At 43.3% G+C, this 27,260-nt stretch overlaps 1 protein-coding gene across 1 annotated transcript in view; it reads left to right on the top strand.

The window, feature by feature from the left end:
• LOC120797481 (multiple epidermal growth factor-like domains protein 11) overlaps nt 1-27,260 on the top strand; it is a 132,074-nt gene that overhangs the window by 79,832 nt on the left and 24,982 nt on the right. The window contains exons 7-14 of the mRNA XM_040141214.1: nt 2,062-2,308; nt 3,703-3,823; nt 4,582-4,718; nt 9,648-9,860; nt 10,316-10,490; nt 18,234-18,354; nt 20,082-20,245; nt 20,498-20,600. Coding sequence (XP_039997148.1) covers nt 2,062-2,308; nt 3,703-3,823; nt 4,582-4,718; nt 9,648-9,860; nt 10,316-10,490; nt 18,234-18,354; nt 20,082-20,245; nt 20,498-20,600 — 1,281 coding nt within the window. The remainder of the gene's footprint in view (nt 1-2,061; nt 2,309-3,702; nt 3,824-4,581; nt 4,719-9,647; nt 9,861-10,315; nt 10,491-18,233; nt 18,355-20,081; nt 20,246-20,497; nt 20,601-27,260) is intronic.

The raw sequence follows: 27,260 nt of genomic DNA, 5'->3' as shown, positions 1-27,260 counted from the left end.
CATTTATCCTTACTCTGCATTCAGCGGGTTCCTTCCACTCGCCTACAGTGCCAGACGCTGACATTTACCGAGGTCAGGAAGTGACAAATTGAAACGTAAGGGCAAAATATGAAGTGTGTCCTACAGCAGTGAGACTACAGTTGCCGATCTTTGCTGAGTCACACCCTCGGCCGTTTCTGGCCGCTTGGTGAAACATGTTGAAAATACTATAACGAGATCTGCCTCGTCTCAGTCTGCCTTCGAGTCCTGTTGAAAAGAAGGTAGATGAGCACAGTGGAGCAGAGCACATTAGAAGAGGCCAGCAAGGTAGATACTGAGGGGAAAAGTGGAAATATGCTGGTAAAAGATATGAAACAACTGTAGTAACTAATTACTTTTCTCATGGAGTAATTAGTATCGGAATTGAAGTAAAGTGGGTTTTATCACTTTTTTTTTTAACATCAGTGACAGGATTTTTGCCACAGCTGCACCCAGACTGCGGATTACTCTTCTTTCTTCTTCAACTTAAAATTCTCCTCCAAAGTCCGCCTCTGCACTTTGGTGTGCATCTTTGGTCCCAGTGGGTTTGTAGTCTTAAAATCACTTTATAAGTAAAAGCTGACTCGGCTTGGCTCGCACTTAGCTGTCTCTCGGCGCGAAGAGGTCGCAGACCAGCCGGGTTGGCGGACTTCAACGTCCGTTGTCCGTTGTACGGACTTTACCGAAGTCAAGACCAGCTCCGAATCTTTCAGCCAGTCACCTCTCACTGACAATTGGAGATGACGGTATGCAGAGTTACCACCTCAATGCAGGTTAAACCGCTATAAAAGTACTCCTGCCAGTATTCGTGAAGACTGGGACCAATACTTTGACTGGATGTCTGCTGCATCATCTCATCTGGTTTTCTGCAGTTGTTAATATCTCGTTTGTTTCTTTTAACAGCAACAGTCCACTGTTCCTTTAAAGGCCAAGTAAAGCTCTTCTCTTCTTTTCTCTTAGGAAGACACAAAAAAATAAAAATAAACACCCACACATGTAACTGTGATATATTTTCAGTAGACGAGGACTGACCAGTTGTAGTTGATCTTTTCTCGTTATTTTTTAATAGACATTTCAAACCAACTGTATTTTTCATCTGGACATTTTTCTGTTTTTTTTTTTTTTTTTTTTTTTATTATTCAATAGGGACTCATAAGCTCTTGTGCCCCGTTTTTTGTCAATCACTTTCTCATCGTTCATCATTGGCACTTCGGACCAACTTTATATTGACCTGGGCCTCCTGTTCCGTTGAACGCACAACCTCCAGCTTTTAAACAAAATCATGAAATATGACCCAAAGCATTGGTTTCCACCGTTCTTCTTGTTTTGAAGTTGGGGATCCAGTAGAAATCATGAGTTATTATGACTGTTATCTTATTGGCAGCTACACTTGTAGACATGTGCAGTATATGAGGTGTATGAATGGCGGTAAAAAGAATTGAATGCCGGTGTAAAAATATCCGAAGACAGATATATTTGTCACATAAACAAAAGGTGCTCGTGAAATTCCTTTTGGATTAAGAACAAAATTTAAAAGCGCTTCAGGTGACTGCAATAACACATGACTGAGGAAAATGTCAGGATTTTCTTTAACAGAATGAACAACATGGCCGATTTAAATCCATGTCTCTGATCAATCGTGATCGCTTGAGAGCTGCTCTTCAGTGTTACTCCTCCGCTTCCCCGTGAGTAGGAGTTAGTCACTTGATAAATGTGTCTAATTTCTCACTCTCAGCAAAGAACTGTTTTGCTCCCGAGTTGGCTTTCAGAGCTTTATTTAGTGCAATTCTTAGAAGTTTGATAAATATGGGTCCTGCGCTCCTCACTTCTGTTTTCTCCTCCTCCTATCTCACCGGCCCTCGCTTCGCCTCACTCTCCTCCGCTCTTCTCTGTCAAACGTTAACACTTTTACGCGGATTACTTCGTTCTCAGACCTCTCTGGCTCCTCCATGGCCTCAGACCTCCTTGACTCTCGCAGATACTGATGATCACAGAGTTCTAAATGGCACGTTGATTCACACGCTCCCCCCTCTGTCTGTCCAGGCTGCGAGAGCGACTTCTGGGGCCCCCACTGCACTAACCGCTGTCAGTGCCGGAACGGGGCCAAATGTAACCCGATAACCGGAGCCTGCGTCTGCACCGACGGCTACCAGGGCTGGCGCTGCGAGGAGCCCTGCGACCCCAACTTCTACGGCAAAGACTGCCTGTTGGAGTGCCAGTGCCTCAACGGCGCCACCTGTCATCATCAGACCGGCGAGTGCCTCTGTGCGCCCGGATACACCGGGGCCTTGTGAGTAGCTGTTCGGCTCTTAAGCCTCCTGAAGGTCTGCCCCTCTGAGGTCTTTTCAGAACGCTCCCTGCAAGTTCTCCACGACTGTGCTGATGGGCTTTGGCATTTTTACAGTTTTGATTGAGAGATGCAGTGATCTCCAGAATTAAAGCTGAACATTGAAGTTTGGCAAAAAGGAATATATGTTAAAACTGCTTGATTCATCTGTGTATTATATTATTAATGTAGGCTTAATCGAAATTTACTCCTAAAGGTAACTTCTAAATTAACATTATAACATTATTAATGTATTAATGAACATTTATTCATTTTATTAAAAGACATAGTGCTACTGCTCATCAGAGAAAAATCTATAAGGAGAATCTATCACCAAAATACCAAGTGCAGACAATGAAGATGCTTCAACACAATTGGTGCCAGCTTTACTCCTCAGGATGTAAGTGATGTATAAAAGTGAAATACCGAAGAGTAATTTTATTTATGTAAAATAAAGACTTTCAGGTTTGTCATTAATGCACTAAAACCCAATAATGTGCAAATGATTACAAACACAGGAAAAAACTTGGAATGACTTTTTGAACTTTCAATTTTTCCTCCCTGGTTAGATAAATAAAAATGTGAGACTTGAGTTTTCACGCTGAAAAAGAAGAAAAGGGGGAGGAAACACTCCCTCCAAACTGGCGCACTGGAGGCTGGTGGAACCGCACATTGTCAGAAATGACCCCGATATAAAGATGGACAACTGTTGTCCCTTTATAGATTTTGCCACCTTTCATCCACACACTCCTACAACACAGCTGCTTTTGCTGCTCTCTTTGCTTCCATTTTTTTTTTTTTTAGGTGTATATAGAGTCAAAGGTTTTGTGGCTCTGCATATTTTCACGCCATCATTGAGCCAACACAACAGGAACAGATTTCTCTTTATCAGGAACAAGATTCTGAATTTTATGAGCAGAAGGCTCAGTGTCAGTGTCTGCACTTGCGTTAAATGTTCTGCAAACCGTCAGTGAACCAGAAATCATTAAAGGTTAAGTGAGAGGCTTCAGAGCTGTGATCACTGCAACACAGCATTTGCATTTTTAAAACACAGTTGGTGCAAATGCGTCAGAACAATGGGAAAAAAACCCCGTTATGCTAAATGTATAAACACGATTATTTTATAATTTCCCAATACACCAACTCCCAATTGTGAGTTCCCTCAACTAGTAGATATTATATTTACACTTTAATAAATGGGGATACAGTATGTACTGTTATTCATGTTTCGCATGTTGACTTAACTTTCTGATCCACCATCTTTCGTAACAATACAGAAATGTCAGCGATTAGATGTTTCCCCATCAAATGTCACATCTCAACCTCAGCGCCTTGCCTCTTCTGTCTTTCCCGTCCAGCTGTGAGGAGCCTTGTCCTCCAGGCAAACATGGCTCCCTGTGTGAACAGCGCTGTCCCTGTCAGAATGGAGGGACGTGCCATCACGTCACCGGAGAGTGCTCCTGTCCCGCCGGCTGGGTGGTAGGACCTGCACCTCGTTCACACCAAAAACCAACAAATGTGCATTCCCATTGATGGGGTTTTTATTTTTTTTTTATTTTTTATTTTTGTTTTTAACCCAAAGCTGAAATCATCCTGTTGAGCTGAGGATGAATATTTTTTACAGACATTTAATATTACAATTTTTTCATCGTAAAAAAGTTTAGCTTTCAGTGTTTCTTCCCTGAAGTTGAATTTTTTTCCCGGCTTGGTTTAATCCTCCTTAATGGTATTTAGTTTCGTCAGGGGACACCCAGATATGTTTTCAAACCAGCACTTATGAAACTTTTATAGGGTTAGGAGCTATTTAGTCATCCTGCTGCACCTGCTCAGACTCACAATGAACAGTAAAACTAGCAAAGGGAAAAAAAGTACGATTGCAGTTCTTACTGTAGAAACAAATACACGATGACTGGTTGACCGTTAAAGTGTTGGGTTTCTGTTATTGTAAATGAACTCGAAATACGCTAAAAACCCCAGATCAACCTTTTAGGATTTTTGTTTTTTACTTAAAACTGAGGCCTAGGGCCTCTCAGATTAAGGTCATCAACCTGAGAAGTCCTCTGCCATTTTTGAAGCCTTTCACCGGCCACTATTGACATCACCGCTGTCGTCTACTGTGACAAATAACTGGATTTTACTGAATTTATTATCTGGCATTACCCGGGGCTCTGTCCGTCACACGGTGTTTTGTTTGTATGCACACGTTCATGTAAACGTCATGTGATCTTCCTCCTCAGGGCCCGGTGTGCGCACAGCCGTGTCCCTTCGGGTCGTTCGGCGTCAATTGCTCCCAGGAGTGCACGTGTCGTAACGGAGGCCTGTGTGACCACATCAGCGGGCAGTGCCAGTGCACAGCCGGCTACATCGGAGAGAGGTACGGTGCGAAAGCGTGATCTCACAGTAGATCGCGTGATGCCATTATATTAAACTCTCCGGACGCCTCAGGGAAATTAGCTCGCCGCAGCTGCAAATATTAATAGAGTTCAGGGAGAGAGATGAATATAAGAACACAGTACTGTATAATAAACAGTAAAAGCACTGGGGAAACCAATAGAAACAATGAGGCACTACAGATCTTGTCAATGTAAACATGTTTGGTGACTAAACAGAGGAGGAGTATGAATCTTCTATGTATAAAGTGCAGCATGTTAGCAGCAGGCTTGGCTGCTTATTTACATTAGTAGTTACCGATATTAAAATAAAATTAAGTATTTATTACGGTAACATTTTGTGTATACAGTGTGCAGTCATTTTGCCAAACGCGACTCTTATCCAGTGTATCAAGCTGTGTTCCTACATCAGGGTGGTATCTCAGCCTTTTTTTCTGGTTTCATTACTTTACATGCAGTCAGTCAACTAGAGAAATATGTTAATCACCATAATTTTTAGGCAAACAAAACAACATTATCATCTTTTACATTTTTTTTTTTTTTTTTCAGAATACAGTATTTGATGTTGATGGATAAAAATGTGCTTCCAAGAAAAATATGACAATATTTTATTTTTTAGGAAATTTATTTCATCCTATAGAATGGCAAATTTCACTCATTCAACTTCATTTTTCAAAACACAGTATAACTTTTCGATCTGTTAAAGAACCACTAATCTTACATTTTTGATATCAGGATTTATAAATTAAAATCCCTTAATTTCTCTTCATTTAAGATGTTAGGATTTTTTATGACTCATCCTGCACTTGAGGGCCTCTACACAACTTTATCCAATCGAATGTGATTCTGGGCGGCGAGTTAATCCGGACCATCATATAGTAAAACCGCTCTTGACCTCATTAGCTTGTGGGTCGTAGTAGCTCGCTGAGTGACAGAAAGGGTCACAGAGAGTGTTGGGGCATCATTTGACAAAAACCTCGCCACCCTCCTCCTGATTCAGCAGTGCGGGTGAGGTGCGGGTTGAGGCCAGCGAGCTCCACAGCGCCAAATGACCGTGGTCCTCTAGAGACTCAAGTATCGCCCCCTATTGATGAGTCTAATCCAATCCCTGAACGATTTGATCCCATCCCCTATTATATCCTGCCCGCTTATCTGTTTCAGTCTGAAATATGTCACATTACAAAATCTTAAAAATGCTGTAGCTGCTGTTAAACTGGGATTTTAGAGCTGCGCTAATCAATATTTTTACATTAACAGTGAATCAGGTGACTACATGTAATGTGAAGTGCCCCTCGTAGTGAAAAACACAAAGAAAATGATCAGCATCTCTGGAATTCCCCTAAACTCTGCAGCTCATTTGTCGTCTTTTACCTTGTTATTAACGCAGCCTGCGATTCTACTATTTTGAGTTCACCCTCGCTGTATCACATCGACCCAGGCACGGCGGGGCAGGCAGGCAGCAGCCTGTTTCCAGCGCAGAAAAACACTGTGCACTGAAGCACCGAACAGCAGAAAGGCAACGTTATTGACTAGCTGGTGAAAAAGTGGGACATACAGCAGCTGACGAGCCAGCTGGTGGAGACCAAACCCGAGCTAAAAGGAGAGTAATGGACTATGATTCGCTGAGACGACCTCTGTTGCATTTCACCCCCCCTTGTTTTTCTGTCTCTCTGCTGCCACCCATCAAAAATTAAATAACCCTAACTAATTTCAAAGTAAATCTCAGTTGACATCGAGACATGTATCCGTCAACATGTGTGGCATATTAGAGAACAGCTGTGCAACGTAGCACAACTTGAAACCGACCTCGCTGTGTGGGATCTCTACATTAGACATAGATTGTGACATGTGAACTGTGTATCCTGCATATGTGTGAACAGAATACGAAGAGCTTAATTTGATTGTTAAAGGTTACTGTTCTGCTCATGGATTTACCATTATATACCTTTCTCTTTTTTTTTTGTCCGTCCAGCATCACAAAAAGTGGGAGATTTTAACCAAGAGCTGTTTGAAATTGTTTCCTATTTTATTACCTCCATCATCTCAGACAGACCATTAGCTGAAAAAGACTTCCTCCAACGCCACCTCCATCCGGTCAGCTCCGGCTCCCTCTCTTTGTCCGTCTAGATTGTACTCTCTCCTCCATCCACTCTGTCTCTCCTTCTCCGTCGTTATTCTCAATCGAGCCAAATTACCTCCATTCATTTAGGCCCCAGACAGGTGAATTAGGCTACATGGAATAATTCCTAGACCGAGTTCTCTTCCACCGACGTCCACGTTCTAATGGAATTAGGCGAGATAAGAGTCCTGAGGAAGTTGGCATGATTTAAACGTGACACTAAACATAAGTCCTCAGTGAGCCACTTTAATTGAGTGATTTGTCTATTTCTTAATGGTTTCAACTTGCGGACGTGTTAAGAATGATGCAGAGACGTCAGCCTAACTTAGGCTTTAACTTAACACTTTTCTATTCAGTTCAATTCTGTCTGTTCAGTTATGCTCATTATAATCCATATAGCCACTTTGTAAGCTTTAACCTTGAGCACCACTCAGGGTCTCAGCATAATGTGTAGCCCGTTGACCTTATAATGGTTTGAGTGTACGTGATGGTAGAGCACATATCAGCTGTGAGGAAAATGGAGTGCTCTCCGTGAGCGTGGGATAATATCACTCGGGTTTTTATTTTCAGGTAGTAGTAGAAGCATCATTGATCATTCTTTGAATTGGAAATGTGAGCCTGAAAAGGATCATTTGGGCAGAGGTGAACGTGGAACCTTTTTTAAACAGCCAAAAACAAGTGTCAGTCATCATTAGGTTGAGTATTTCTACATGCACACATGTATCCTGGTTTTGATCATATTTGGAATAAGATGCTTAAATGGAACAAACAAACCCGGTTAATCGGTGTCTGGGTTTCTGATAGGTTTCCTTTTTTTCTTTTTCTCTCTAATTTATGGATTTGTAATCAGAGGAATTTGTCTCTGGTGTGTCGGTGTCCAGATTTTGCAGAATAATGTGTTAGACCCAGGTGTGTCTGTGACATCTCGACATCTCAGCCGCTCTCTGGCTTTGCCGTATGCTCCTTCTCGGCCACTGCGTTCCTCCAAGGAGCGTCGTCTGGCACTGCCATCCCCGCACACAGGGCAGTCGGAGTCCAGACTGTGCTCGCTTGTGGTTCCGCGGCGGTGGAACGAGCTGCCAAACGTCCCTCTCTATCGTCAAGAAACCCTTGAAGAGCACCTCTAACAGCCCAACATGCCCAACTAGGCGCACGTCTTTACCTGATCTCTTTGCACTTCAGTGTCTCACTGAACAGACTTTAGTATTTAGTGCTTACGTCAAGGCCTCCTACTGTAATGAAGCTTTAGTGTTGTCCATGTCTTGTAAGTGGTTCTGGATAAAAGCATCTGCCAAATGAGCAAAGGTAAATGTAAATTTAATTCAGCAGAATGTTCACTGCTCTGCCTGATTTGCCTTCATCATCTGATCATGACTAATGGAAAACAGAAGCGTCATTAGAATTTATCTTCTGCAGTACCGGTGTTGGACTCTCACTTTTATTTCAGCGTGTAGGTCATCATTACATTGTTTATTATCATATTGTTTTGTTTTACTGACAGACCACTAACCTCTGCTCCATAAACCTGATACTAATGTTTAAATGCACTGATTTATTTGTGTATCTACAAGCAGAAATATAAAGTTTGCAGCCTTTGTTCCTTATTCTAAATGGACTGCATTTAAACAGCGGTTTTATCCAAGGGCCTTTACAAGTTTCCTTTCATTCAGCCATTCACACATGCTCACACAATGATGGCAGCGAGCCACCGTTTAAGGTAAGAACCAGGAGCAATTGAGGCTCGGTGTCTTGCTCAAGGACACTTCCACATGTGGAAGAAGGAGCCAGAGACAATAGGAGCAATTCTTACATGCATTTTCCTCAGATACAAGGTTTAAAATGAGGCAGACACCGTTTAATAACAGGATGTTAACTTTTAGTGAGAAGTCCTCTCTAACGTCTAAACGCAGTCTGACATTATTTACATTTGAGACACGCCTATAGTGTCTTCACAGGTCCAAAATTTTGTACATGATCTGAAAGACAAACACGGAAAACCTGCTGGACGTCGAATGCCTATATTTTTTGAGAGAGCCAGATAGAGAGAGAGAGAGAATCCCAACACTGGCAGCAGCTTGATGTCAAACCAGTCAACCGGCAGCCGCGATGGAAAAGAGCAGCAACGCGCCGTTTTAGCTGCACTTCACAGCTCACACGCTTCATTAGGCTGCAGGAAAACCCCTTTTTCTCCTGTGACCGCGATGGGGACACTTCACGTGATCACAGCAGATAGACAGCCTGCCTGGATCCAGTCCGGTAGTAAGCATGCTGACACACCTGACCCTGATTTGACTGCTTATAGTGTATGCTGAACACAGCCTGACTCAGATCCGAGAGCAGGGTTCGGTCACTAGGAATGAGTGGACACGTGAAGACCTCTTCACACCTACTATCGCCCCTTTTGTCCAGCGTGACCTGTCCACATCTCCAAGGATTGGGTTCCTACTTGATACCTTATCTTTGAAATTACTTTTTATTATTTTCATTAACCAGAATTGAATGAAAGTCGGTGTCTCGTAAAGATCAGGAAATTGTTCGATAATAACTATACCTCTGATTCTAGCAGGTAAACATCAGAGCATTTAGAAGGGAGGCTGGGCGTGCTGGAAAATCAGTGTAACATCACTGCCCCTGGAATCATCCCTCGATGTTTTATTGGAGCCTTTTTAAGAGAAAACCTCGGTCATTCAACTGCTGACCAGAAAGAATAATTCGCATTTAGACAAACAGGATTTTCTATGTGCTTTACACCTCTTCTCACGGCTCCTCCGTTACGGTTTTTATACCAACACAGATGCCAGGATGAATGCCCAGTCGGCACCTATGGGCCACAGTGTGCCCACAAGTGTGACTGCCAGAACGGGGCCAAGTGCTACCACATCAACGGGGCCTGCCTGTGCAACGAGGGCTTTAAGGGCCCCAGCTGCCAGGACCGCTTCTGTCCCAGCGGCCTGTACGGACTCATCTGCGATAAATACTGCCCCTGCAAAGCTGCAAACACACTCAGGTACCGAACTGTTGGTCCAGGAAGAAAGAACATTTCTGTGCTTTTGTACAACACGGGAGGAATAGGGGAAGAATGTGTTGAATCACTGTAGCTTGCTCAAGTATAAACGCTGAAATGATGAATGCCTTCGCAATCCAATGTCAAGCATTTTGTGTACTATTCTGTCTCTACGAGGTTGTAGCTTAAATCATAAAACACAAAGCCTTCCGTCTGAGATCTGTACATCACCACGCTGTTACATTTTAACCAGAAAAAGGTCAAAATCGATTCTAAAGCAATTTCATCATGTTTCAATAGATGTTCATTATTTAAAGTTTAGGTGTCTGTTCGCAAGCCAACAGATCAACATGTATCAACGATACAAATTTTGAGTACTTTTTTGGTATACATATATTTTTTTAATATGCACTTTGCTCTGAACCATTCACTGACTTCTAATCTCCTTGCTCTCTCAGCTGTCACCCTCTGTCGGGAGAGTGCACCTGTGCAGCCGGGTGGGCGGGGCTTTACTGCAACGAGACCTGCCCGGCAGGTTACTACGGCGAGGGCTGCAGAGAGCTGTGTTCCTGCGCTAACGGAGCCGACTGTGACGGCACCGCTGGAGCTTGTATGTGTGCACCTGGATATATAGTAAGTGTAGAAACAGAGCTACTCCGTGGCCGCGCCGTTCACATTAGCCTCCTAATTTACAGAAACTGTCTAATCTCTACACTGCTTCAAATTAACGACTCGGAGAGGTGCAGTTGCTGCATTAGATGGCTTTGGAATATTTTAACCTCTCCGTTCATGTAAACAGACCAGTTATATCATGAAAACTTTTCAGGCTTTTTCTTAAATCCACTTATAGAAGTGAGTAAGAATATAAAGTTTTCATAGGGAACATTTCTTTGAAAGTCGTTTCAGTGAAAGCTGAACAGTGTTAACAGAGCGTTAACTTGGACTTTGTGTCTTTGTTTGTTAAATGTAGTTGTTTTTTTTTTTTAACTGCTGTGAGCGCTGCAAATGAAATTCCTTTTAGAGCGTAGCACACATCCACCAATGTATGCTTCAGGTTGCTGCTTTTCACACACTCTTATCTCATCACGTAACCAAATCGAAAAATAACATAAAAAATAAATAAATAAAAAAAATAGAGAGAACGCTTAACAGTATATGACACAATTAATATAGCAGGTTAATAGTAAGCTAACAACTTAAAACTATTGGCCCAGAACAAAGAAAAAGCTGAAATGATTAGTCAATTAATCGATAAGTCGATCACCAGAAAATGAATCACCAAATATTCTGATTATTGATCAATCAAGTCATTCATCAAGCAAAAAGGCCAAACGTTCTTTGGTTTTATAACAGTAAAATGAATATCTTTGGATTTTGGACTGTGGGTGGGACATAACTAGACATTTGAACACATCACGTCGAGGTTCACTATGTTTTGGCATTTCATAGTCTAAAAAAGTAATCCATTAGTCAAAGAAATAATCAACAGATTAATCCATAATGAAAATGGTCTTGTTTGTTCACTGCGGATGAAGAAGTGTGTAACTCAGGGAACTCAGATACCAGTAAAATTAGCTCCTGTATTATTTCTCTGCTGTGGGTTCTGTGGTTGCCACGGTTACACAGCAAACCATGACAACAAGTTGGGAAAAAGTTCAACCGTCTTCAACTCAAACAGCAGACTGCTATCTTTGGCATGAAGAAAGACTGAGAGAAGCAATGTTGAAATCGAAGCGGCAGAGGCTGACACATCCTGACTTTTACTCCCTAATATCTTATCCTACATTTCCCACAGTGCAACTGAACAACGTCTTTGGTAACACTCTCCCTGCCTGGTGAATGTGCATGACTTTGAAATTCCTACATAAACAGGTAACATACACAAACACTCCTGATACAGGTCGCTTAGATTAGAACTCTCCCGCTCTCTGGTGGGTAGTGGTTTTCTAAATCACCTCAAATCTAGTTTGTGATTTCTGTGCTGACAGACGAAGACCAGCATATGCGCCGGTACCGACATGTCCACCGTTTTATCTGCCGAAGATTTGCCAAAGGTCCTCCAGAGCCACAGAGGACATTCACAGGCTGAGTGGTTCTCCACATGAACAGTAAACTGGTCTCTATGTGTGAAAACTGGTGGAGTGCTCCTTTAAGAAATAAACCTGAGGAACCGCAAGACCAGGACGGGACTGTTTCTTCGCCTTTTGCTTTACAATTCCTTTCGGCATAACGACACAGCCTGTGATGAGGGGTCACAGGTAGCTGTGTTTTAAGGAGTCACAAGCCAAAAGGTTTGGAAACCACTGATGTGGACGGTGCGCGTGGTGGATCAGGGGGAGCTGCGTGCGACTAAAGCCCAGCTGAACAGGACACGCAATGAATCAGTGAAACAGATAACGTCCGGTTCCTGTACAACAAGTAAATTACAGCAGCGGTAGGTGTAGCAAACACAGGTAATATAAAACAAACGGTTTTAATCTTTAATCTTTTCATCCCTAACCACATAACAACAATATTTAAACAAAGAAAAATGTGCTGTTGGCTCTCCGCCGCACCTCTGAGTCTGCATCACAGCACGCACTGTAGCTGAATAGCTCTGTGTGAATCGGTCACACTGAAATCCTACTGGGATCGTGGATCCAGAACCTCGGTAGCTTGGTTCTGGATAATGAAGAAGTGGTACCCGACGCGTTGCGACGGCAGGCGGAGGCTCTTGCAGCGGCGGGTGCAGCACATGCCGTCTAACATGCTGCAGTTAATTTATCCGCTGCCGTCGACGCTGCAGCTGCAGTGGGAAGAGTTACATGGCTTTCAACGGAGAAAGGCTCCCGCAGGTGCAAACCCCCTGATACAGTTCAGCCTGAAGGAGAAAGAGAGCGTGTCAGTGACAGGACAGTGTTGTGTACGTGAGCAGTATTAGAGTGGGGGGGGAGGTGACTTGTATGAAAGCGTGTGTGTGTGTGTGTGTGTGTGTGTGTGTGTATGAATGAACCATGAACTGACACCAACTTGATATTTCAGGCTTCTGCATCGGGATATTTTCAGATTGGGGTCACTTTTGGCTGCCTTTTGATTTACACTTGGGGTTTGGATCGAGCTCATAAGTAGAAATACATGAATGCAAATCAAGTCGGTCTCCGCTTTTCTGACGTCCACCAAGGTCATGTTTTAGTCCCATATGTTTGTTTTTTTCTCTGTCAGTAAAAGCAGCAAAAGCAAACCTTTTTTACAGATTTGAGTCAAACTTGGTGGAAGTTGGGCCTCGAGCCAGAGAAGAACAGATGGTTTTTGTTGTTGCAGAAAGCGACGTAATGTGGCCGTTCTAAATCACAGTTCGCTCACGTTGTAGCCGGACGATCGGACCGCATTTCATTTTGTTTCATTTCACCTATTCCGCCTGATATTCAGGTTCATGTGAGCTAAGGATTATTGCTGTTTCCGTTATTTTGATTTGTTCTGCCCAATCGGCAGTAAGTGACGCACAGTATCTGCCCCACCAAAGCTATTTACAGTTGTAAGGATTTTTATTTCCGTACATTGACTTCCAACAGCTGCGTTCAAGTCATCCATGCTCGTCGCCACATTTGTGGCCAGTTTTTCTCTGGCTGTTTTATATTGGACGAGCTAGGTGGCTAGCTAACCATCTTAATCACATCTGCAGAGGTTTTTCTGGTTACTCGTTTCTCCAAATGTCCCGGGACTGCAGATGGAAATCAGTTAGTAGCTAAATCGGTCACAATGCATTTTTCTCACTGTATGAGATGAATGTTTTTTGTACATGGACCCTGACAATGAAGTGTAATAAACCGAACTGAAGCCCTTTAACGAGCACAACACCAAAGCAAAAGGAATCGCTGCGCACGTTTGACCCGTGGATGATGATTTCAGAGGTCTGGAACTGGGCTACTGGACTGTCAGCAGATGTCGAATCACACTGCAACTTCGGATTGTTGCTGTCAATTTTAAATGTATAAGCTTCACAAACAGAAAGCAAAAGATTATTTTAGAGAATTAAATTTTTTAATTATTCAAAATGTCTCTGGAACCATTGAACCTTCGTCCTCAGCAGCTGCTCTGTATATTGGTCCTTTATTTCTATTGTGCATTGCAATATGGGTAAGTAGTACATTTTTTTAATTATTTTTCTATCTGTATAATAATTCCTAAATATTAGATATGGCAAGATATAGTAGGTATTAGATATAGTAGATAGTAGATATATAGATAGATATATAGTATAGTGTGCAGGTGGGGGACGGAAATTGTTAAGATAAAAAGGTTAAAACTTGGATTTAGAGGAGTCAGGATTAAAGCTAAATCATAGATTTAAGACAAGAAGACAGATTTGAAGGTCAAATTATACATAATGCATCATTTTTAACCGATGTGGATCAGGGGAACGGTTCATATTGAAGCTACATGTAGCCATGTGTGTGAGTCTGTGTGGTTTTCGAGTGGCCTGTGAAGCAGTAACCGTTGGGGCGCCGTGGCCCGGCCCGGCCCTCCTGGTGTGTTGAGCAGAGAGCGGAGACGAGACCAGGAGCAGAGAGTTGACGGGGACTTTGATAATTGGACCGAGGGCATCAGGGATTTTCTGCAGATGAAATTAGGATGAGCGCTCGCCAGAGATGAGTGTCCATTTGGTTTATAGAAGCTAAATTCAGATAGATGTTGCTCCCACAGGAGCTTTATTGATTTAGAGGGAATTTATGCTGAGCTGGTAACTCAACGTTTGGTTCTCTGAGTGTCACTGTGTGGACAAGAAAACCAGCTTTAAAAAGAATTTATACGTGGGACTGTCAATTTGGGCAGTTCCGTCGATATCTGTAAACATGTGCAACTTCGAGCCAAGCTTTGAAATCTGCAGAACAGCAGGGCCGGTCTGTCATACCGCAAGGAACTTGCAGAAGCTTTTCTCGGAGACAATGAACTCCTTCCAACAGGACCTCACCGTAGGTGTCGTTACAAAATGCATAAGACTCCCGGTCGTGACGAGTGGGGCCACTCCGGACGTGGTCTGAAGGTGTGTGTGACTGCATTTAAGAAATCTACCGGCGCTTTACTATTTATCAGAAAAAGAGGTAAATGTCAACATAACTGGATTAATTCATCTGTAAACTGAAAAGTTAATTAAATTGAGCAAAATGTGAACAATGCACCGATTGAAACAACACACACAGGAGTCGGCCTGAGGTGCATCGGGCCACAAGAGGAACCAAAACCACCACACCTCAAATCCCTTTGACTTTCAGGTGAAAACCTCGTATCTCGCTGATCCTCAGACAGTTCCTGTCCCACTGGTCTACATCGTCTCGTAATTATGAGATTTTCTCATAGCCACGAGATCAGGATTCATTATGATGAGCTCTTGTTATAATGAGATACCGAACTCATAATAAGGAGATCAGGTCAACAAATTCTTTTTCCTTTGTGAAAGCAGCGCGCTTCAGTATTCATGTTCCGGTCGATCCTACTTATTTGTTGACTGTTCAGTCTGTGGCAGTGAAATCAAACCAAAGCATCCGAGCTCGACTGAGCCGTGTGTTTGCCGGGATGTCCTGGTTAAGCAGGCGTGTCCCAGTGACCTCTGGTAAACTTCCACACGCCTGCACGCGTTCGTATTGTTGCCAGCTACTGGAAATACGTGGCGCTAAGCTGAAACCCCTGCACACACGAAAGGCACGGAAATAAAGCACTGATATAGTGAGACTTTTTCATTTTTATTGGACACAATGGCTCAGATTCTGATAATATAAAGAAACCATTTCAGAGCGTGCGTGATGCTGAGAAAATGTCCGTCTTTGTTTTTGAAAACGATTGTGTCCCAGCGTGTCATGTGACCCGTGATTCCAGCTGTGACAGCCCAGTACTGTCCTTTGGAGCTCGACGTCAGCGTGTAACCTTTATTCCACCAGGGTGGTTTTGCCGAGAGCCTCCTCTCGTTTTGAGGAACCCCCGCCGGCTCCGCACTCACCTGCCACACACACTCAGCCCCGGAGCAGAATTACAGTGTGTTTCTAGCGTTACTATACCAAGGGTGTGAGAGGGCTATAAGCGTGTAATGGACATGATGAAAAACGAACTCATCTTTCAGTTTTTGATCGAAATACATTTTATGTAATCCGGCTTGAGTACAGTTTTGAGGAAAAACCGCTTTGTTTGCTGTGGGCTTGAATTTGGTGATAAGAAAAATAAAAGCAAACAAAAGGGCCGATAAAGCTCCACGCTACGTCTTTGAATTCAAAAGTGCATGATATAAATCAGGATCCTTCGATCCACGCGTATTTATTATTCCTCAGGTCACTTTGTTAGAAGTCCTACTTCCCCTGGGAAATTCTGATGCTTTTTTCCTTATTGGCTCCACACACGTTATTTATTAACAAAGTTTTTTTTTTTTTTTTTTAAAGTCCTTAATTCTCCAACTTTTTAATAAGGCTTCTCTCTTCTCCTGTCTTTGCACATTTGGCTGGCTTTGTGAATATTAGATTAGGAGCAATTTAAAGGCAGCAGGTTGGAAGCAGGCGGCTTTAATTAGCACAGTTTATATGTTGAAGGTCCTGATCAATGCGACAGCGTGCTGGAGGTTCAGGTCGTGCGGCGCTTGCTTTCACAGCACCGCTAACGGTGCAGGATAAGGTTAGACGTCCTGCTAATGCCGAGCCGTCTGTCTCGCTGCTCTGACCCTGTCCTCTATTGATTGGACAGGCAGAGGCGTCGTGTTTCTCTCCCAGTGATGATCGTCTCTCTCCTCCATAAGTCCCGTGCTTGTTTGTCGCACCTCCGCCATCAGATTTAATGCCGTCATGAACTCTGGAACTCCTCCGGACCTGTTCCCCTGGTGTTGAGCTGTCAGTCAAGTCCCTCCTAAAACTCCGCACACTGTGCTGTGTACACAGTCAGCTCAGAGGTTTAACTGAGCCAGCCGTCTCATAAAGAATGAAAGAGCCACCGGCAGTGAACGAGGGGTGCAGTCCGCGTGAAACGACTCTTTGGAGTGTTGTTAACGCTGGCTGAGAGGAGACACGTGCAAACGGAGAAAACGACTTTCACCTTTACATTTAAATGTATTTTTATTCAGCAGAGTGACGGGCGTAGAGTCGCACGACTCTAATTTTCTAATTTATCCGTAAATTACGACGAAACGTATCGTGGGACTGTTAGCAGAAGTTCTCTACGTTCTCAGACTACTTTTTTGTTTCATCGTGGGGATGTGTTGAGGCACCGTGCAGAGCAAGGATTTCTCCTTTTGGACACTCAAAGAAAATGGCAGAGAGTAAAAGTGGTGCACTGTGCGGTGACTGGGGAGTGTGTTGTCCATCTGTTTTGACTGGTTTCGTGTCTTTGTGTTTGCATTGTAACAAGAGGAGTTTAACCCAGCCAGTGCTAGATTTTTGAGGCAAACACTGGTATTGATATTGGGAAGTTTGGAAAAAAAGTCTGATAGAAATATATCGGCCGAGAGGAATTTTTGAAAACAAACAATCTTGATATGGATCCCTTGACATTTTACAGTTTGAGGATCACCTTGTCAGTGCTCTCTGGTCACTATGTACATACAGAAAGATATTAGCTGTAATGGCCGGCGCTGTTACCCTCTTTAAAACCCGTCTAACGTCTAAAGACCCATCGTTTTGCTTTAGTCATCATGAAGACACAACTGGTCACACTCGGTTTTTTTACTTGCTTGTTTTTTAGATCTATGTGATATTTTATTCTTTTTTGAATTTGCTTATAGCCTCTTAATTACGTCTGTTTTGATTTGATTGTGATCAACAGTCAAACACTCAATGTAATAAGTAAACTGTGGTCAACATTTGCTTTTTTATATAAATATTTAGGGGGAATCTCGTCAAAAATCCTTGTAAATTATCTTAAACGATGTCACAGGAATCATCGCGCTGATCTAACATTTATCGCAGTGATGGCAATCCCATTACACATACCCACAATGCATTTATGACGAGTCAAAACTTTAATTGAAGATATCTGTCTCACAACCTTACGACAGGTTAATTGTAAAAACTGAAAAATTCTTAAACGTGTACACTCACACCTGTACACTATGCAAATATACAGACCTTCAAACAAGTTAGGTTTCTCTGTACCGGTGAATTAGCCGCTTGTAATCCTCAGTGGCGTGGTGATATGGCCAACTGTCCTCTAGTGGGAAACCGAGGAGAACCTGCAGCGTGTGGTTAAACATCAAATCAAATCATGACTAATTTGATTTTTTTTTTTTTTTTTTAATGTCACTAGAGGTAGAGGTGGAATGCAAAATAATTAGAAGAAAAAACTGAGGTACTATTAAAAACAAAGATCGAAGAGTCTGTTACACCTGATAGTTTCAGTTTCCCTCTGTGTGTTTGCTGTGTCCAGGGTGACGACTGCTCTGTCAGCTGCCCTGCAGGCCTGTACGGGACCAACTGCACCTCCTCGTGCTCCTGCCGCAACGAGATCTCCTGCTCGCACGTCGACGGCTCCTGCATCTGCGGAGAAGGTCCTGTGGAGCCCTGTGATCCTCCGTCAACAAATTCAGATTCGATTCATACGTTTTCCTCCAATCTTTCATTAGTTGCATCCCTGCTGTCTTTGCCCTGCTACATTTTCTCTATCAGCAAAAGCCGAACGGTTATTTTTGATTCGTGCGAATTTGAGTAGATTTTAAAATTTTCCTTTTAGGTTTCTGTTATTGATTATCCACTTTGGTTTCCTCCCCAGCCAGAAACCAAAGCCCTGCTCTCAGCTGCAGACTCTCAACAAATGTAAAAGTAACTGCCTCCAAAACTTTCTCCTTTTTACTATTTTGTTCTCCACTTCGTTCGGTTAATATCTCTCAATATCAGCATCTTTAAAAATTTATGTGCCACTGAACCTCGTGGGGAACATGGGTAATTAAAGTGGAGAGACATCTGAGGCAGAGTGCAGAACCAGGGGCCTGAGAGCTTTGGCTAGAGCAAGTGGGTGTCTGTCTTCACCCTGTAAACTCTTATTTCTCTCTTTCCTCTAAAGCCGCTGAGGGAGAAACTTCAGACTGTTTAAAAAGGGTTATCCAACTGTTTGCCATGTTACCACAACATTCTTTATGCTACTTGTTTTTACAGCGAACATCTGATCATCTATACAGTTTAATGCACTATGTGGACTTTGACACCTACCACATTTATTCCCGTCTTGATGAAAGAAGGCATCAAACGGGGTGTTTTCCACTGAAGGAAGGAGGGAAAATCAGGACACTCGTAACCACCATGAGACTTTTTTTTCATTTAAATTTCTAAGGATCAATGTTTTAGCACATTGCCTTCTTCAGGATAAAAGTCAGTAAATACTGAAATGAGATACTGTAAATAATGCATAGTGCAAGTGTTAGAAAACACGGGTCATTTATCGCAGAGGAATGCCTCCAACATCATTTTCATGCATTTAGGAGATAGCAGACGGCAGAGAGACGACAGGAAATGAGGGGAAAGAGATGCGGACTGACACTCAACAGAGGTCCCGTGCCTGATGCAAACCGAGGACACTGCGGCTCATGGCTGGCGCCTTAACCCTTAGGCCATCAGAGCACCCCAATATGTCCACATTTTAAGAGCCAGTTAGTAGGGACTAAGGAAGCGCAGAGGCAAGACAACAGAGCAGAAAACAATCCCAGACACTACCGTTCAAATAAAGCCACAGGGCTGCAAAAGCAGAGGAACAACCCCACTTCAGTCAAGACAGCTCAGTTGCTCAGTCTACACAAACACAAACATTAAAAAAATGTATCACTTTTGACTTTAAGCTTATTGCAGTAATCACATAGTTGTCCACTTACAATTGAATTATTCAGGTGCATGTACAGTAAACACACAGTTACTGTGAAGAATATTTTTGGGTTTTCTAGAATTTTCATAGTTTTGGCCATCACGCCTCAAAACGAGGGTCCAGAAACGCAAGCTGCCGGAAAATGGAGATGGATGGTAAAATCATTACTCAAACTGCCTGTTGTGAACGTCCGTCATTTACAAAAAGCGACTCCCCAGATCACGACGGCAGATAAACTGCCGAACATGGCGTTGTTGTGCGCAGTCCCCGTGTTCCTACGCAATGAGGGATTATCAGCAGCATTTCAGGAGCCCTCACTTTCAGTTTGACCCTCAAACAAAGTGGTTCCGATAATCTGGATAAACTGCTGGCTTGAGTACGTCCGTGGACTAACGGTGCGTCTCCGTCGCTGCGTCTCTCCAGGTTGGCAGGGTGTGGACTGCTCCATCCCCTGCTCCAGCGGCACTTGGGGACTGAGCTGCAACCAGACGTGTCAGTGCGACAACGGGGCGGCCTGCGACCCCGTCAATGGAACCTGCACCTGCTCCCCGGGCTGGAGGGACGAGTACTGCGACGTCCCGTGTCCCGTGAGTGGTCACGGCGGTCATTATTTGTCTTTAGTCGGCCGCTCACTCTCTCACATGATAAACAGGCCACAGCGATGTTTTGCAGAAAGTGCAGGAGTTCGAGAATTCTTTGTTTGATTTGAACTAAACTGATAAAACACCGCTTGTGTTTTTTTCAGTTTACAAAAACATTATTGCCCCAGAGGAACGGCAACATTCAGCCAGATGTGTATTACCAGTGCAGTTATGTACTTTTGTTCTTGCTGTCGTTAGGAGGGATCTTATGGGCTGGACTGCAGGGAGAGATGTGACTGCGTCAACTCCGATGGCTGCGATCCGGTGACCGGCTTCTGTCGCTGTCTCGCAGGTTGGACAGGTGAGTTCTGCGGCCGAGGTGTAACTGTCGAATTTCAGGTTTCTGGTAGTGGGAATGAGGGGCCCAAATGCAGACGCAGACACGGTTTACGAAGTTCAGAGGTCAAACAAACAGGCTCATAATTGGCAGCTCATGCAAACAAGTCCCAAAATGTCAGCACTGATCACATTGGATCACATAAACCAGACTAATTAATGAAATCGGACACAAACTCCACCGTTTGATTCTCGTCAGCTGCCCGGACTTGTCACAGGCTGTTACAGAAAAATGACACAGAAGTTAAATGGATTTATTTACCACTGACCTGGCGCAGTTCTCAGTGTCATGTGGAAGTGAAACATCACAACTCTTACAGTAAAAATGTGCATCTTTGTCGAATGTTTAAAAGGCAGAATCCCGGTGAGGAATTTGGAAATTATTAACTTAGAGGTTGACATGGGGCATTTAAATGCACTGTTGTTAAATATGAAAATATTTATCTATCTATTGCATGTTAACATAGGGAAAAGGTACAGTGATATACCCCCCCCCTCCAAAATCAGCAATGTCTAAATCACTCAAACTGCGACTTTCCAATAATCCTAAATAATAAAAGTTAAGTTCTAAGTTCTTGTCCTTTAACAGTATAAGTCAGGTGTTCAGGACAAGACAGCCTGCAGGTTCCTTTGTCCACATTACTATAGAAGGCCTGTCCACAGTCTTCCAGAGGAGTGTCCTCCTCCTCCTCCTCCTCCTGGCCTGCAAAATCGATGACCAATGATTGCTGCAAAGCAACAACATTGTCTTCTGGGTAAATTCCAAGTACGAACAAGAGTTTGGCTGGAAGTGGAGCTGCTTTACCAGTTCCACTTACACAGTCAGTCAGTCAGTCAGTCAGTCAGTCCGCTCTGGAGGTGCAGGGTTGAGCCACGTTCACGCCAGATGCGAGACATCAGCGGACCAGCTGACCTGTCTGCAGCACGGGACAGCGGGTGGACAAACAAGCGAGTGTCTTCACCAGGCTGCGTAACTTCAGAAATTCTGTGGACGAAGTCAGCTGTCATGGGCTTCCTGAGGAGTAGGCAGGGAGGAAACAGCATTGTCTTTATGTTTTGATATCTTTCTTTTATCTCACAGCAGAATCCAGTGCATTATGTCCAAATTTAAACCAGAAAGCTCAGAGTGAGCTGGGCTCCTCCATCAGTCTCCCTATATCTTTCCGTTGACTTTGTGTACAATCAAAACTCACTTTGCATTCTGTCTGAACAAACATTCAGAGCAAAACACCCGTGGCGGCTGAGACTACATGTGTCTCTCTCAACCACTCCGTTAGATGGATGAGCATCATAGCCTCAGTTTGTATTGATTGTAACTGACGTTGATAATAATGCATGACATAGAACCTAAAAAGCATCTAAAACGCTCCAGCAATGCTTGAAAAAAGGCTGCTGGTGCAGACTGTCCTTTGGTCTGGCCTTTAGGTCCTCTGGAGGACACACAGCGAAGAGAAACATCCAGCCCCTGAATTGAGGGCTTAAAGGGCAGGGGAAGCAGGTATGAAAAATACCTGAGCAGATACTCTTTGAAGGAGAATGGAAAAAGGTCTGAGGCTGAGCAGAGGGGAGAGGGAGGCGGTGCGGGCGACACCATGACATGAATGGAGCCAACAAATCAATATGACACACGACAAACTCAAACCTATAATTCTAAAACTGATGGAGATTCAAGCTTGGATGAGTTTGACAGCCCGGCTCTCTCCAATAATTCAGCCTCACAAAAGTTCCCCCGTGGATAAAGCAATTTTCAGTCCTGGCTTTGTCCTCAGACTCCTGTTTTTCTTAGCAGAGAATTTTTTTCATCAACATTCTCAGCATTGCATTTACTCGTCTTTGAACCTTTGTTTCTTTATTAATTGTCATGTTCGAGTTGTAGCTCTGCTTATTTTAACCTGCTAATTGTCAATCAGTTGTGACAAGCAATGATCAATATGAGAGCTGATGAATACGGAAAGGGCATTTTAATTCACTGCCAGAGGGAGGACTGGTAATGAGTTGACATTGGGAAAACTTCAATATATTGATGAATATTTAGATCAAAGTTTAGACCAAAGGTTAGAAGTAAATGAGTTTGGTTTGAAGAAGTTAAGAAACGTGGCGCGGTTGTGCTAGTCTGAAACAGGTAGTCTGTGTAATTACAGTTAAGGTGATGACCGTGAATAATAATTAGTCTTATGAGATGATAGGAGTGTTTTCATTAAGCTGAAATAAAAACACTGCGTCTATCAGCCTAAACTCTTTTAGCAGCCCTCATTTTTCTACTGAAGTGATTTATTATGTTCCCAGCAGATGAAAAAACCCAACAGGTCTACATTAAACAGTTTGCACACAGGGCCTGTGCTTTTAATCCCAATGTACCTATACAAAAACTGCATGTGCGCCACTGCCGCTACCATCACAGTGGTCCCACTGAAAATAATGAGCGGGCCGTGTTTTTTAGAAGCAGTGCTAATATCAGTCAGAACGTGACCTTACCGTAGTTGGCTCGATCAAAGTTAAAGGGGGTTTTAGCTGAACATACTGGCTTTGTGAAAGGACACAAGCACACCGGCAGCCCGCTGGGCACTGGATGCCCAAGGGTCAATGCATTTATGGCCCATAGTTGCCTACTCCGCAGGTGCTAATACTGTACAGGTCGCGCCACTTTCTAATTTCAGCGGCCCAGTGTTTAAACAGCACCACTGAACAATCAAACCGCCGCGCTGGAAAGCTTCCAACAGTTTCAAATTTCCAAAGCTTGCGAAGAGAAAGCAAAGTGATTTTCAAACACTTCAAACTTTTTTTCCCCCTAAACGTCCCAAGAGCTGTCTCAGCATTGGTTTGTCCTCATTTGTCCCCGCGGGTGTGAGCAGCTCCTCCCGTTCTTCTGTGCATTGCGCTGCGGGACAATAGACCCCTCTCAGGGCAGACATTTGGACTGGTCAATACAGGAGAAGCAAGTGTCCCAGTAAGCCACGACGGTGAGCGAGCACCGCAGTAGGACCCTGGAACTGGCGCGTCTGAGTGGGATGTAGGTATCATTAATGCCGTTAGTTCAAACTGTTCCTTTCCTGCTTTGAACAGGCAGAATGTCTGCTGTGAAATGTGTCCACGGGCAAGGCAACTTTATTTTTTCATGTCACCCTTCAAACACAGAGGCAATTCGAAAGTGCTTGAGGTGAAGACATGCCCGCTGATATATCTGTGAAGACACAATACAAAGCAGAATTAAAAGACTTAAAACAGAATGAAGTGAGATTAAAACTTTTTATCACATTTTTTTCTCCTTACAGTCCATCCACTCCAAATCCAAGAGAATATTTAGGCTGCATACTGACACCTTTGCGTTTAGTTTATTTTGTCACTTTCCCGGTGGGAACACACTGCACACTCAGAACCCAGAGAGAATTAGTGTGTAGTTTGGAACTGGGACACAGCACCTGTCTGTGAACAGGAATAAAGCAGCAGAAGCAGTGGATGAATGTACCTGCAGCACTTCCTTCATGTGTTTTGGGCTCTGCCATCATTTACCACCAAGTGTTGTGAGCATCCTGCGAGCTAAACTGGGTCGGAGGCATTCCTTTTATTTGTGTCTGATTTTTGGATTTTTTTCAAAAGTTTTTTTCCCCAGTGCTTTTGTCGCTTGGGAAAGGATCCCTGGGTCAGGTTCACACCACGCTCTCCCGCTACATTGGTGCGTGGCGAAGTGACACGAGAATTCCCCTTTCTTCTGCCTCATATCCCGTCCCCACCTTCTCATCCTCCACTTCTCCTTCCCTCCCTTTGTTTTTACTTCACAGCATCACCAGTGGGGCTTCTGATTTTCACCCGCTTTATGGCTCAGAGGTAGTTTATTAATTGAGTCATAATGGCTGCCTGTGCCTCACTCTCATATTCTCTCATATTCCATGTCAAAGGAAGTTTCTAATGAGGTGCAGATAGGCCAGGCTGCAGCAGGAAAGGGAGGGAGATACTGTATACTGTATTTGCAAATACGCTATTCTTACTCTGTCTGCGTGTCCCACTGTCTGTCTGTTTCTATATTTAGATGTGCGTGCGCGTGCCTGTGTGTGCGCGTGGCCGAGTGTAACGAAGAATTAATGCAACACGTAATGCGAGTCTCTTGAGCTCCGCGGTCTCCAGACTGTCCCCGGTGAGCAGCGAGGGCTCTGATCGTTCTGCAAGGCAGCTTTTGTGTAGACAGTCTTCTGCCTCTCAGGACACACACACACACACACATGCAAGACTGATGAAAGAACGAGACACTTCGGCAAATGATTAAAGGGCGAAAAGTCTCAGGCAGAATTTGGGGAATTCAGACTCTATCCGGGCCGATATTTATTCCTACATGTGTAAAAGCTGTTTATTTGGTAGGAGACGCTCACAGGGAAAAATGACACTGTTTCAGCTACTTTGCATAGTTCTGAGTGTTGATGTCAGTGATAGATTGGTATTTATACCCCGGCTGGTGTGTGTCAGACGATCTTGGCTGCTCATAGATAAATCATTATCGGCTTGTGTGTCAACCAGTGAGGCACAAAAAAAGTGTCTCCATTTACATACAGAACTTTGACCTCCAGAGAGCAGCGAGGCAGGTTATTCCCCAACTGCAAAATATCCCTCAGTCTGCAAGCGTTGGTCACTATTCTCTCATTATCAAATTTAGGGAGCTTTTGTGAAAATGTTTGTTAAAATGATTATGGGATTTTTTTTTTTTTTTTGGCTCAAATATTGTTACCTACCAAAATCCATATCTGCTGGCCCCTGGCACTTGTAATTAGTGAAGGCTTTGGGGCAATACACAGATTTATTCCATTCCCGATTGTCTTGTACAACATTTTTGAAAAGACCAAACTAATTTGTTTTTCAAAAACATGCAGATGCTTTCTTTAGTAAACGAGAATCTATTTACTCTGTATGAACTGTGTGATAACGTTTATACCAAAATAGCATCAGATGTGAGACTCGTCTTTTCTTTTTTTCCTCTTTCTTCTGCTGTTTTTTTATTTTTTTAAATTTTTTTTTTCGAGATGCCACATCAGTAATGTGGCCGAGCATCAGAATCATCATGAAACATCGGCATCAGAACAAATGGGAACAGAATAACATTCAGCACTGACGCTGACAGACCCTTATCCATTATTTATTAAATATTGCTGATGCTGTTCTGCTTCCTGACATTTAAATGAACAATTGCTCAATTAGTCTGAAAAAATAATCAGTGGTTTAAACAATAATGAAAACAATCATTAGTTACGTCCCAAGATGGTATCTTTTCCCTCCTGCCAGTGCCTTCATTTCTCGCTTGGGGACATTTAGATGTGTGTTTTGAAAGAATGAGGCTTGCGTTTTTCTACATTTTTCTTATTGTCAAAAAGTCCCATTAGAAAAAGACCAAATCAATGTATTAGTCTGGCTCTCAACACTTTCTGACTTCCCCTACTCTGTCTGGGGCACTTAGCCCAAAGCCCATTAGTTTCTACCGATGACGTAAATCTTTTTAAACAGCTCTCAAATATTATACGGTTTCATTTTTAAACAAATATCAGTGATGTCCTAAAATAGCTGGAACCTGTAGATTTTATCAAACAAACAGGAGGAAATAGCGCACCTGTTGGGGACTATACTCAGCGGCGGATCAATACACATTTGGTGCTCCACTATTTCCAGCAGCAGGACGGTGTGTGTGTGGGACTTAGTCAAAATAAACCCCTGTGTGTGTGTGTGTGTGTGTGTGTGTGTGTGTTCATGGCGATGAAGGAACTTGTCACCCAGTGTGACTCACTAATGTGTTTTTAAGAGTTGTTGGAAACAATGGTTTTGATAAACACACACACACACAGTACGTGCTAGTGGGAGACATTCATTGTTGGTTTGGGTCTTTCTGTGGGATTTGTTGACAAGAAGAAAAATACAGGATGTCACCAGACTTCTCCTTTAACAGGGAGACGAGCACAGAGGAGTTGCCGAATGAGGAAACTACTCACTGTCTCCGTCTGTCTTATCTGTCACACTGCTCTTCTCTGTGCGTCTCCTTCACACTCTTTCCTCTCCTGCCAACTCCAACGCTGGGTAGGTGTTTAAAATGCCTTTTGCTAATGTTCCCTCATCCGCCCTTTTTTTGCATCATTGTCTCTTCTCCTTTTTCAAGCCTCGAGTGACGCGTCTGAAACTTGGTGAGCGGCGTTAGGGCAGACAGTTTGACTTCCCTTAAAAGCCGGGTAGCAGAGAACAAAGCCTCTTGCTTCATTATAGTCTAAAATTTGTGTGTGTGTCTGTGTGTGTGTGTGTGTGTGTGTGTGTGTTCATGGCGATGAAGGAACTTGTCACCCAGTGTGACTCACTAATGTGTTTTTAAGAGTTGTTGGAAACAATGGTTTTGATACGAACACACACACACACAGTACGTGCTAGTGGGAGACATTCATTGTTGGTTTGGGTCTTTCTGTGGGATTTGTTGACAAGAAGAAAAATACAGGATGTCACCAGACTTCTCCTTTAACAGGGAGACGAGCACAGAGGAGTTGCCGAATGAGGAAACTACTCACTGTCTCCGTCTGTCTTATCTGTCACACTGCTCTTCTCTGTGCGTCTCCTTCACACTCTTTCCTCTCCTGCCAACTCCAACGCTGGGTAGGTGTTTAAA

The sequence above is a fragment of the Xiphias gladius genome, chromosome 1, assembly GCF_016859285.1.
Source record: "Xiphias gladius isolate SHS-SW01 ecotype Sanya breed wild chromosome 1, ASM1685928v1, whole genome shotgun sequence".
Taxonomy (NCBI): domain Eukaryota; kingdom Metazoa; phylum Chordata; class Actinopteri; order Istiophoriformes; family Xiphiidae; genus Xiphias; species Xiphias gladius.
The sequence above is the reverse complement of the archived record's forward strand: the minus strand, read 5'-3'. Positions and strand labels throughout refer to the sequence as shown.